The sequence below is a fragment of the Anticarsia gemmatalis genome, chromosome 7, assembly GCF_050436995.1.
Source record: "Anticarsia gemmatalis isolate Benzon Research Colony breed Stoneville strain chromosome 7, ilAntGemm2 primary, whole genome shotgun sequence".
NCBI lineage: Eukaryota > Metazoa > Arthropoda > Insecta > Lepidoptera > Erebidae > Anticarsia > Anticarsia gemmatalis.
The window spans coordinates 2,380,735-2,393,852 of record NC_134751.1 but is presented as its reverse complement, the minus strand read 5'-3'; the positions used below and the strand labels follow the sequence as shown (position 1 = coordinate 2,393,852).

Genomic DNA, 13,118 nt, shown 5'->3' with positions numbered 1-13,118 from the left:
AATCATCTTCATTAAAGTCAAAAGTCGTTCACTGTTGGATACAGGCCTCCCCAATGGAATTGATGCAAACTATATTTTTTGCTAGGTTTTAAGTAGGAAATAGTTGTTATCAATAACGTTAATAATTTATATATTTCATTGTATTATTTGGTATTATATGAATAAACGGTTTTTTGTTGGTCTCCTAGACATAGATTTCTTCCATACAAAATACATTACAGTACACTCTTGTCTAGGTCCTGAGCTATTTTTAGAATTTGTAAATGTGGATCGAAAAGTCCAGACGCGAACGCAGACAAAGACTTCGAAGGACGACATGACTCTTGTGACCCTTCCCCGGATCGCTCCTGAAACAGTAGGCGAGCTCTAACAGTAATAAAATTAAATTGAGGATCCTTTCCACGGACTCGTATTTTATAGTAATGTGAATACGTAGGGTTTATAAAACAAAGCATATTAAATACTTTGATGGTCAGTGTGAAAGATCAAAAAAAAGTTAAGTTAGTATTAATGGATTCAGAAAAGATGATGATGATTTAGCAAACTAGCTTTAATATTTATGTAAATTAATTTTGTAACCACAACTCATAATAATCTTAGTATCTACCTACTTAATAGGGTCCCTTTTAACACTCTTTACGAAAGGAAATCTAAAAACAGACAAGTAACCAAAATACACTAGAATTGAAGTCTATAAACTTTGAACCAAAAGTAAAAACCCAACATATTACTGACTTATCAATAGGTATCATATTCAAGTTGCCTTAAAAGTAAATTTATTGGCAGCATGACATTATTTAGGCGCCACTGGACCTTATAGGCATTATTAGTCATTGTTTTTGCTCGACACATTTACATAAAACATTTATCATAACTTTTGGTATTTATCGATTAAGTTGCGGTTACTGCAATTCACGAATTTGTGTTTAGATCTACTTATATGTGTTTTTATCTATTTTTTGGAATTGAATACCAGGATAATAATTATTTTAATTATATAAATATAAATGACCACACAATTTTCAGTATTTCGTTCACAATTTGCAAGAATGACGTTGTACAATTTTCATTCGCTCAAAGTCACCCTTTAGAATATTCATTTAATTATTATTTTTTCGGTTACTACTATTAATTTCGTTTCTTAATTTGTTCCTTCATTTTTAAGCGTATATTTTACATAAAAAAGTGCAGCTATTTTCCGGAGGCTTTCCCGAGAGAAACAGAAATACCTATAAATATTTTAGTTAGCTACATTTTGTCCGAAAAAGGCATTTAATAATGTGACCGTCTCAAACAATAATATAAAGTCTATAATCATATAATGGTAGATTTACAGACAGCCATCAATTCCTAGACTACATTATTATTGAAATTCTAGCCAACAGATGTTCTTTTTACAATATATTTTTATATTTATAACAAAGCATAGAGCTATCGCTCGAGGCGTGCATAATCACAAGCCACAGGTCAATCAAGTTGGACAAATTGTCCATAAACAAAGTTTTTAATCGTTTCAAACGATATTAAACACTTGTGTTATGGCGGGCGCGATTTAAATAATTTCCTATGTATTTTTGTGGGGTCCAAGTTTTAAGCGACAGCGTTTATTTCATGAGCAGTTAAAGCTTACATACTTAATAAGTTCTTTCATCATACCGTTGAGAAGCAATTTTTATATTGCAGGGGTAAAATCACTCTATAAATTAGCTCGCCGTTGTAGTTTAGCTGGAATATCTTACTATTATAATTCAAAAAAAATAGAACTCAGAGTACGGTAATGTAAAGCAAAGCAATATAATAATTATTGGATTGAGATGAGAAAATTAGTTACCGAATATTTGGATATCATTATGAACACACTTCAAAATATCTATACTAATATTATAAAGCTGAAGAGTTTGTTTGTTTGAACGCGCTAATCTCAGGAACTACTGGTCCGATTTAAAAAAATCTTTCGGTGTTAGATAGCCCATTTATCGAGAAAGGCTATAGGCTATATATCATCACGCTACAACCAATGGGAGCAGAGTAACAGTAAAAAGTGTTCCAAAAACGGGAAAAATTCTGTCCCATTCTCTCTTATGTGACGCAAGCGAAGTTGCGCGGGTCAGCTAGTATTCAATATTATGCCAGGGGATAAAGTAAACAAAATATCAAATTTTAATCTTTATATCGAATTTATAAATATTTTAGTCGCTTATTTCTCATGACTTGTACTTCCCCTAAGGCGCAGTTTGAAGGTCGGTTACATTCCGAATTTCTGAGTCCAGTCGATTGCCTGGTACGAACGGCGCGGCGCCCGCTCCTAACGACACTTAACACGCCTAATGACTAAGTATATCTACCTACTGGTAGCCGCAAACTTGCAGGTTTTCGATGCAAAAATAAAATGAAATTTTACCTGCAAGTTTTAAACGAAGTTTTTTAGACTTAATATTATGTAATGCCCCATTACCTACAAATATTTTTAGTAAGTAGAGTTGAAATTTGTTAACTAAGTACATAGTAATGAAATGGCAGAAGATATGTTGTGGGAAAAGACTGGTGATTTTACGTTAAGACATTTAATAACTCAACAAAAAGTTTTATTACTTTCAGAGTCCTAAACAACTGGCGCTTATTCGTCAAAAAAAATCACAAAGCCATTTAATTAAAAAAAAAATGTTTTATTTTTCAGGATTATTTGTCATCTTTTGATTTTTTTCATGTTTCTTGGCCAGTGCCAATTATTTGTTTTCGTTCAAATGCGTGTAAACTGTTGTTTAAACACAATATTTACAGAGATTTAATAACCAAATATTAATACAACATAATACATAGAATACAAAATAAAAAAAATGTGTTTTTAAGATATAGAACTTATTTCACCTTACTGCACAAACTTTTCTGCGTAACGAAACGTAAGATTTTGCGTAGGCCCAATGACGTCACAATGACGTCATTGGCGATGACATTTGACATTTGTGTAGTGGGTCTTTGTTTTTCTAGTAGTAAAATAAATATTATTAACATAAATAAACACAAAAATGTGTTAAAATAAAAATAGAAAAAGAGCTTGAGCCTGTTTCTTTGCTTTGGTTCAGTCAGTTATGTTGAAAACTTAAGTAATTCAGTGAAAAAATATAGTTAAAAGTGGTCGTGATTTTAGTGGGTTTTTAGTGCTTAACTGTACAAAATGAAGCCTGGAAAGAGTTCTGATGTTAAGGAAGAGATAGCTGAGGTGCATACGGCTGGTCGATCACCGTCTCCGAAGCAGAAAACTAAGAGATCTCGCAGTCGTTCGGGCTCCCGAAAAATGTCCAATGGGCACACAGGTCCTGAAGAAACGGCTGTTGTAGAGGAACCGGCAGATAAGTCTGATAAATCTAAACGTGACAGCTGGATTAAATCCGAACACGAGTCTTTGGACACAGAGCTACCAATCCATGAACAAATAAAACAAGGCATAATAGGGTTTGTTGAGAAAGAAATTAAAAAGTCAGATAAAAATCCTTCATTTGTATTTTATTCTCATGATCCTAATCATTTGGATGAGAAATTTATGAAGAGCTTATCAAGACCATCGAGTGGACATAAGGAGAAGAGAAGTCCATCTTATAGAAAGAAGAAACGGCATTCATCGAGGCACAGGGATAGAGATTTACATGACTTTGAAATACCTGGGTCAAGTCTGAGTGCTTTGGAAAAGGTAATGTATTAATTACCTAGAAGATTCTTTCTTTTTCTGTCTGCGTGTTCAGTTATGCACTGTTATTGAATAGTATTTATTTATTAATAGCTGACTTATTGACTTAATTCCAAAATAAACGTCAATTGTTTTCTTAATTTTGTCGTTAATGGTACCACATCTGATACATAAATGATGATAATAAACTTTGCAAATTGCTTGCAACAAAAAAAAAATATTTTTATCCAATAGTTAGCAAATTGCCTGCAATAAAAAATGCATATGTTTATCCAATAAGCCAAAGGAAATAGAAGTGTTATGTAATCTTTGAAAACAATTTACTTTATAATATGTAAGTACATATACATAGTACATACAAATAAATCAAAGAAATACCTTCCAAACCAAATATTTATTTCATTCCTTACATAAGATTTTTCAGCCAAGCTTTGTACTCCTACAGTAAGTAAGTACAGTGTGTAGGTGTGGAGTCAAACTGAAAGGTCACACTGAATGATATTAAAAGTTCATGTGAATGTCAAGTAAAGATTTGTTTTACTGCAAAAGTAATGCTGTATTTCAAATGAATGAATTATAGCTAACACATGATTATTCTGTAATTAATTAGTAATGACAAAATTATGATGTACCAAGGTAGTCTATGTTACAGGAAATTAATGTTTCATATTGTACTTGGTACTTACTGACTTCATTTGTATATTTTTAATAAAACTTAAGTAGTTAAAGTAAGTGGATCCAGGTTGCATCATCAATAATATACCTAATTTATTTGAAAGTCTTATTTATTAAAATAGTAACGAAAATTGGTTTTGACAACTCAATGAGATTTTATTTCCTTGTATAATTGTTAGTTAAACAAACAGTTTGTTCGAATATTTGTCTGAAAAATTATAAAAAAAGGAATCCACTGAAACTATTTCTATATTTTTTTAATTTTGGTCTACAAATATCTACATCCCTATCTCACAATTCTAGGTGGACGATTACTTAAAAGAATACAACAAAGATGAAGTAGTAACACTGAGTGGTGAACTGGAAATAGAAGCAAACGATGTTGAGAACAATAACGGTATATCAAAGGACCTCAGACATAAGCCGAGGAAGACGCGGCGGAAAGTACGCGATGAGAGACAAGATAGCAATGCTAATGGACGAGATGTTAGTCCTAAAGTGTTTAAAAGTAAGAGTAAATCTGGATCTAAGCCGGGTAAGCAAGCACTTTCAATTTATTATAGTAATTTTGTTTAAAGACCTAAAAACTGACATTTTTGTTTTTTTTTGTTAATATAAGAAATCAGTAGTATGTTTTATTTATATTAGCTATACTAATTTCCTTGCTATGAAACAAAAAACACTGTCATTGCAATGAAGCAAGATATAAAGTATTTTCTTCACATTCTCAATTGTATCATTTCAGTAGGTAATACATTTGAAAAAGGAATATTTCTACTTCTAAAACGTTTTTTACTATTCGTTCGTGTTCTCGTGTTTCTACTTCAGTTAAACCACTAATTGAAATGTCTTCTCATTATTACAGTGAGACCCACAGACCTAACAGCAATGTTAGAGACTCTAGAATCAAGCATGCCGTACCACGACCAGTACATCGACAATCCATTCTCATCACCCTCGCCTCTGACGTCACCGAACGACGACCGACTCGACCCGTTTGGGTCCAGAAGACCTGAGAAGATTTACTTACAAGGTGGAGGGACTTTCAGAGCTGTTTCACGAGATAGGATCTTGGAATCTCAACAGTCTAGAGATGGGGATAAGTATTTAAGGTAAGCAGAAGACAAACATTTTTATCTTGGTAGTGTTGGTAATACAGCGCCATCTAGTAGTTAATACTGGTACTATCTGGTGTTTGGGAGTGACGTCATTTAGTACAATCTTCCTGATGGGTACTTGATGTAAAGTATTTATTTGATCGTGTGAAAGAATATATTTGATGAACACTTAATTACCTGGGTACTAAATTTCGATTAATATTAATTATTGACACTAACAGTCTAGTCTAATGTTTTCCGAATAGTCTAGGTCTCTACCTTAATACCTATATTTTCCGTACTTACTGTAAGGCCTTAAAGACTTTGGAAATTAATATACGTAAATAGATGTGTAAACGTTTAATGCATTGGTTTGGCATTATAAGTAAAATATCTATAAAAATACGATCTGTATGTTTAGCACCAAATATCTTCAAATACCTTCAAATATCTTCTTTATATTTTATTCTTAGTTTATACCCTTCCAGGTTCTTTCCTAGGTTTAGATCGTTACCCGTCAGTGGGCCATTAATGGGTTAAATGTATTTTTATTTAATCAATTATATCTAACATTCCAGATTAGGCGACCTAACTCCCCTAGACGTGGCGTTAACACTACAGAAAGCGTGGCGTAGTTGCGCGCCGGCGTGCCACGGGGTCCTCGGCGGTTTATCTCTTATGCATCTCTTACTGATCAGTTACTCTGACGGCTTGGATGCAGGACATCTGTCCTTCCATGCAGTGGTCACGATGCCTTATGTTGCTACTTATTATTTCTTCTGCGTGCTGTGTTTGTTGTCGGTGTTGGATAGGTGAGTTAAAAGTGTTGTTGATTTTTAAATGTCATATTTTGCATCAATAAGTGTAGTGTCTGAAGAATGTAATACTGTAGTTGCTTGGATAGACTTAAAATGAAACATATTGATGTTTTACTTGACACGAATTTTAGTATGGTAGTCTACTTAATGCTAAATTAACTCACTGTGAGATTATTATTTCACTAGAAATTTTAAAGTCGCATCACTGTCTGATCCGGGAATCCTAATGAGAGTTTTTAAAGATTATTGCAAAAATTCGGTCAATAGGGCAGTTTTACTTTTGGACTTCTATTCTATATATAAGTTTAGTTTAGTTAGTTTACTCGTCATAATATTTGTTTGAATTGAGCCTTGCATTAAGGAATCTTTTCCACTATCATTTTAAACATCAACTAGTCCCTATATTAGCGTAATAATCGACTAATATTCTTATTTCAGATTGGACGTAACAAGTATCGACTTAACCCGCGGTCTTCAACCCTACTTCCAGCCGATAGTCCTGGTCATACTATACACGGCGTGTCTGTTAGTCTGTACCGCTGCTAGGATGTATGACGAGCTGATGGTCTACCAGTACACTCCGCTGGTTATGAATATAACTAGTAATGTTACTACGGTAAGTTAAAAGTATTACTTGATTTAAATCTATACTAATATTATAAAGCTGAAGAGTTAGTTTGTTTGTTTGTTTGTTAGAACGCGCTAATCTCAGGAACTACTGGTCCGATTTGAAAAATTATTTCAGTGTTAAATAGCCCATTTATCGAGGAAGGCAATATATCATCACGCTACGACCAATAGGAGCAAAGTACGAGTAAAAAAGTTACAAAAACGGGGAAAATTTTGACGCATTGTCTCTTATGTGACGCAAGCGAAGTTGCACGGGTCAGCTATGCTGAATAAAAATTTAAATTTACTATTCATATATTAAAGTTTTTTATGAATTAATTTTGTATATTGATATGATGTTACCCTCGCACGTAAAACGAATATTTTTGAGAAATATAATTTTGATTGATAAAAGCGTATATTATTATGTTCATGTACTTCTGAACGTGTACCAATACTGTAGAATTGTAACATCATATGTGATGCTTAGAACAGAGTCATAAAGTGATATCAACTAATTCATTGACGGTCGATTGACATTACAATAGCTAATAATAAGTAAGGATTTTTGATTGAATTTTATAAATTATAGTTCTAGACTGGAAATGGTCTTATGATGTCTTCTAAATAGCATATTAATAACGAAAACTGCATAGATTCTGTCAAACTATACTTAAAATAACTTTTTTCTTTACAGCCAACAATCCCAACATTCTACCACACATGGACACACTTCTCAATCTGGCGAGCAGTTCTATCAGTCCTGGGGCTGGTCTACTTCATCATATCCAACCCTCAGGACCTGGTGTTCACGAATCTAAGCAAGTTGCTGCAATTCAAGCACACACTGCAGAGTATTGGATGATTCTACTAAGTTGTTAGGTTAAGTTAGGTAAGATTGTATGAAATGTTGTGCGTGAATTTAGAATATGGTGAGCTACTTTGGTATGCCTGATAATCTCGAGAGGTTAAGTAAAAATATGAATAAAATTACTGTTTTTTGTGATATTAAAGTCCGACAAATTAATAGAAGACTAGAGCAATGTCATGCATGCAGCATGACATTGGAATGCATGATTTAATAGTTATAATAATTGAATCTGTGAATTTATAAAATAAAGTAGCTGTGTCGAACAGGCCACCGTATAATTATATGCCTGCGGGTCAATGATGTTCAAATTTTTGAGTTTTGTATTCGTTCTTCAGACGCGAATCTTGCATACAATGCTCTCTACTAAGTTGTTAGACTATATTTAAAGTTTTTTTCTGGAACATGTGACCTTTAGAAATCACTAGTTCTTGCACAATGCACGGTGTTCTAGTATTAATATTATGTGTGTAGCAATTTGAAACAATTTCAGTTATTATTTGATTCATGACGGGAATCTCATCATAGTAAGATTTAGGAAATATCACCTAATTTTTATGTCATTGTTGGTTTTCACAGCTGTATTAGAGAGCTACACTACTAGTTACTAAAATTGATTAAAATGTGTTTATTACTTTAGTACATTTTTAATGAAATGGCCCAAAATAGCTCACCATATTCTTATATAAATGTGTAGTAAGTAACATTATATCAATAATATTTGAATCTCAATCTAAATACTATATAGACTTCAGATATCCTCAAATTAATTGATTATTTTAATACATTAGAAACCAAAGATGATATTTTATGATATCAGTTTTTTTTACCCTTATTGTATAAAGCACAAAGTTTAAAATTGAATAGCCAAACTAATAGAAAGTAAGGACTAAGAAAAAACTTTTATTTTTCTTTCTTATTATCATAGACTGATTTACATTTATTTTCCTTCGGTTGCAATTGCATTTATTTGTCTAAGTATTATTAGTTTTCGTATTCGATTGTAAAGATAGTTTCTTTCGTAACTCAAGTATATTTTTTTCGTCACCTGTGATTGTAATTAAAAGTTAAGTTTACAAATAATTTTGGTTGTATCAATGCACAAACTTACTAACTGATATTTATGTATAATAATATTATCTGACTTACTTTCAAACGTCGTGTAATCTCTGATTAAATATACAGTTTTGTCTTTTTTATAAAAAAATCAAAATTGATTGAAAGTGAAAAAACATCGTGTAAAATCAAAGCTTACCCAATGTTTATTAGTAAGACAGTATGTTTGTAACAATATTCTATAAAACTAACTCTCTACTATAACTACATTTGCCAAATATCCAATCTTGGAGTAAAAACAAATGTATATTTTTAATAAATCTTACTATTTTTAATTTTAGTGCTGGGAAACTTTAAAAGTTCTATCACACTGCTATAACAAAATAGTATTACGTCTTTATAGAACATTTGACTACATAATGAAAAAAAAAAAGCTTATTAATAAATAAACAAATACGGAAATGTTATATATTTGTTTAGTGTAGAGTTATGTACGATTGAAGTTATGAATACGATTTTGATAGCTGTGCCTATAGAAATTTAGTCAGAAGTAAAATATTGCTCGTTGTGATTTGATGTCCGTAACAACTTAATATAGATCCTTTCTTTTAATATATGCTACTTAATGTCCCTGCCAAATTACTGCTCTTATATCTAGCGAAATCGTTGTAAATGTATAAATCTACATGCATAAATAACATCACGCATGTCATGCTTCCAGGTGTAGGAAAAGCTATATGAAATTCGCCCCCTATGTATAACTAATATAAACTTTTCTTATGTTCTATTAATTTTACTGAAGTTGATTAATTTATGGCTTTATCCCTATATAAGCAACAACTATCAAAATTGTACTCACAATTTGAACCAACTATTAAACTCAAATGAATAAAAGCCAAAAGTATCAAGTGACAATAGTTTTGATGCATATCGTGAAAAGCCTTTAACCTCGCTTAAACAAAGCCCTCATTCTTGATTATAGACCTTCGTCTCCAATATAAAATTCTATAAAATATTATAGTATATAAAATTATTATGTACTTAGAAATAAATCTAGTCATATAAGGGACCATTGCTAAACTAAATCGTTTGCGGCAGCTACTACATCTAAAATGTATTTTAATCACTTTTTAAATGTTGCCTAAATTAAATTAGTGGCTATATCTAATTGTATGGACATGTTGTGATGTTGTGAACAAATGTGTGGGGCCAATGTTGGATGAAACATTTGTTAACATTTTACTGGCTAATCACTGATTTTTCCATGATTGAAAAATATGTTTGAAAAATATTATAATATTTTTAATATTTTAGAATGCCCATTTTTTATCCGTTAACTACTTAATATTAATTATGACAATAGGTCTAAAAATTATGATTTAAGAAAAGAAAATTAAATAAGTTATACTACTCCAATATTGTTTCACATCCAACATTGTCTCCAATATTTAATGTAGGTTAATATCAATAATACTAGTCATATAATTAAACAATAAAATAAGCACGTATTTTGATCCGTTAGAATATGAAATAATTCGAAAATATATTCTAATAAATTTAGTGGAAAATGCGCTTTTTATCAAACATAGCAAGTTTGTAAGTAAAATATCATATCTTAATAAAATGTAAAACTATTTTTAATTAAATATATTTAATAAAAACTATATGAAGTTCACTTTGCACGCATATTTCTCGCATGTTAATCTATGGGAGACTGTATTAGTCATGAGAGACTGTAATCTCGGCAAAAAAATAACTTTAGTGTGACGATTTATTTACGATTTACGGTGCATTTTGGCGATTTAATAAAGACTATATTTCCTCCTATATACTGTCTTGTTTGGAAATAACCTAGGAAAGTGAGCTTAATGTAGTTCCAATATTTAATCTAGTCAAGAATAAAAGCCAGTGCAGACTGAATACGTGCGCGTTCGTATACGCAATACGTGCACGCAGTGAATGAATTGTATGAAGTTCTAAAGAAAATTATCGTTATTTTTCCGTCTGCACTGGTTTTAAATAAAATAACTGTGTGTACCGGATCGTGATTGTATCCTAATAAATAGAATAGGAGTTTTTACACGCTTTGATACTTATAGAGGATGATGCACTGTGCGTGATTTTGACATTCAACCCTAAAACGTAGATTGTATTGGTTTCTAGAGCTTGTACACAAAAATGCAAAAAAATGGAGTGTATAAAATTGCACGGAGTAAGATTTTGCGAAATAATTATATTGGCAACGAAATAAAAATCTCACAAACCATGGAAGGGAGACGACTTGCTTCACGACGATTATCGAAGCAACTTGTCATCGCGCCGATTCGCAGTTTTGTGTACAAGCACGGAGTAAATAAAAAAAAAAGATGTATCTCAAGTATTTTTGTTTGCAGCACCAGTAGTATAAGAATGTGTAGTGCTAACGTCATTTTCATATCTCCAGTCTACTACTTGACAATAACTAATCAACTAGTGTAGGAACATTAATTCATCAGTTCGAAAACGTTGCGTATTTTCTTTTTTAGAAAACTTCAGCTTAAGACTATCGTCTGAGACCTATATGGATAACTTTCGACCGAAATCTCAAAACGCATAACATTATGGTAAAACACATGGCACATCACCTAACAAATTTAATATGCATTTTAACTGAATAAGAGTAAATCTCTCTAAATATAGTATACTTCTTACGTATGCGTATCCTATGGGTCACCGTTTTGAAATCTTTTTTATTTGTAGTTTGTAAGCTTACAGGAGACTTAAAAAGGAGCTTAGATTTATAAATCCACGGTGTTTTGTATATTTTGCACGTTTTTAAATATTCGGTCACGATCCGGTACGAATGAAGTTAATAAATAATATCAATAATTAATAATATGATATAATAAATGTTATAGTTTAAAACATTCTCGTATGTAAACGTTTAATGTAAACATATTGACTGTTGAAGATGTAATTCAATTATAATTGATTTGTGATAAATAGGATTTTGGTTTTATTTGTGAGTATCAATCCTTTACTGTGTCTCAATTATCCACTAGTATCGACTACGGACAACCGGCTATCTACCTAAAAATATTGTTTGACAATAGGTTCGAATCGGTAGTTTCTACAGCGCCTCTATCGGGTGTCGAAGAAACTATTTTTGCAGTAAATTTTAGATGTCAAACTCTCGATACCATGATGACGATGACTGCGGGCCGCTCTCCTACTCCTCCCACTGCTTTAGTGGAGATACACCCTAAAGCTTGTTAACACAAAACAGAATACTACCTAGCATATCAGTATTTAGTTCAATTTAATATTATTTCAGGTTTATTTGATCAACATTAAATTATTCATCGATTCATTAATGTTTAATTAGCTACCAAATTGAGCGCGTTCTATTTTCTATTTCAATGCAATAAAATAACATTACAAATTATAATCACAATGCTCAATGTTCAAATACTAATGAAGTGTTAATTGTTTTATGGATCGGCTTTAATTTTGATTGTAAAATGTTTAATGTTGGTTTAACAATTTAAAGCTGTGCATTAAAATGATTATACGTAATAAATATGATTATAATTTTGATCTGGGGGCACGGAAGTGCCCCCGCAAGTCGAGCAAAAAAAAAGCGGCACGGCCGTAACATCCTTTTCTCGAAGCAATTCGGGCTATTTTTGACACCCCTATAATTTCGTAGTGGATAAAACAAGAAGCCTGGATTTTCAGCAACTAATCAGTCATTGTATAAACACGGTATATTTAAAATTTCAGTCAATTTGAACCAGTAGTTTAAGAATGACAACTTGTTTTGAATTTTGTCACTCACTGATTCACTGACTCACTGACTCACCGATCATCAAAAGTCTAAGGTACTTCTAGCAGACTTAGAAGCTTAAAATTTAGAATACAAATAGGGTTTAGTGTCTTAATCATGGGAAAAATTTAATATTTTCTATTTTCGGTCCAGTTTTCTAAATACACCAACTGCAACAATAACTTTGTAATCCGATATAAATGTATAAGATTACAAGGTTACATTTGCAGTTAATGAATTATTATTACTGTAGAAAATAAAATAAATAGGTGTAAATATGTATCTACTATATGAGACATAACGGGAGGGGGTATAGGGTGGGTAAGGGTGTTTAGCCCATGAAACTGAACAACATTCCCATAGGAAAATATGTTGAATTATGAAAAAAATACGGCTTTCCATACAAATTGGACTTATGTTTGCTCTATTCGCTCTACAAAAAGAAGTGAGATGCCATCAAAAACACTCTGTAAAAACCTCAAGTCTCGCCGTAAAAAGTTGTGAG

At 31.8% G+C, this 13,118-nt stretch overlaps 1 protein-coding gene across 1 annotated transcript; it reads left to right on the top strand.

Annotated features, from left to right (window-relative positions):
• Positions 1 to 2,949: 2,949 nt before the first annotated feature.
• LOC142974271 (uncharacterized) lies at positions 2,950 to 11,792 on the top strand. Its single transcript, XM_076116475.1, has 6 exons — positions 2,950 to 3,688; positions 4,664 to 4,895; positions 5,226 to 5,472; positions 6,036 to 6,269; positions 6,714 to 6,891; positions 7,582 to 11,792. Exons 1-6 carry the CDS (start codon positions 3,176 to 3,178, stop codon positions 7,747 to 7,749), a joined length of 1,572 nt encoding a protein of 523 aa, XP_075972590.1. The 5' UTR covers positions 2,950 to 3,175; the 3' UTR covers positions 7,750 to 11,792.
• Positions 11,793 to 13,118: the final 1,326 nt, after the last annotated feature.

What these genes read in the sequence shown, in the direction of transcription:
- LOC142974271 (XM_076116475.1), top strand. Translation starts at nt 3,176, where the DNA reads ATGAAGCCTGGAAAGAGTTCTGATGTTAAGGAAGAGATAGCTGAGGTG. An exon ending in GTCTGAGTGCTTTGGAAAAG is followed by an intron (nt 3,689 to 4,663) that starts GTAATGTATTAA and finishes TCACAATTCTAG; the next exon opens with GTGGACGATTACTTAAAAGA. An exon ending in TAACTAGTAATGTTACTACG is followed by an intron (nt 6,892 to 7,581) that starts GTAAGTTAAAAG and finishes TTTTCTTTACAG; the next exon opens with CCAACAATCCCAACATTCTA.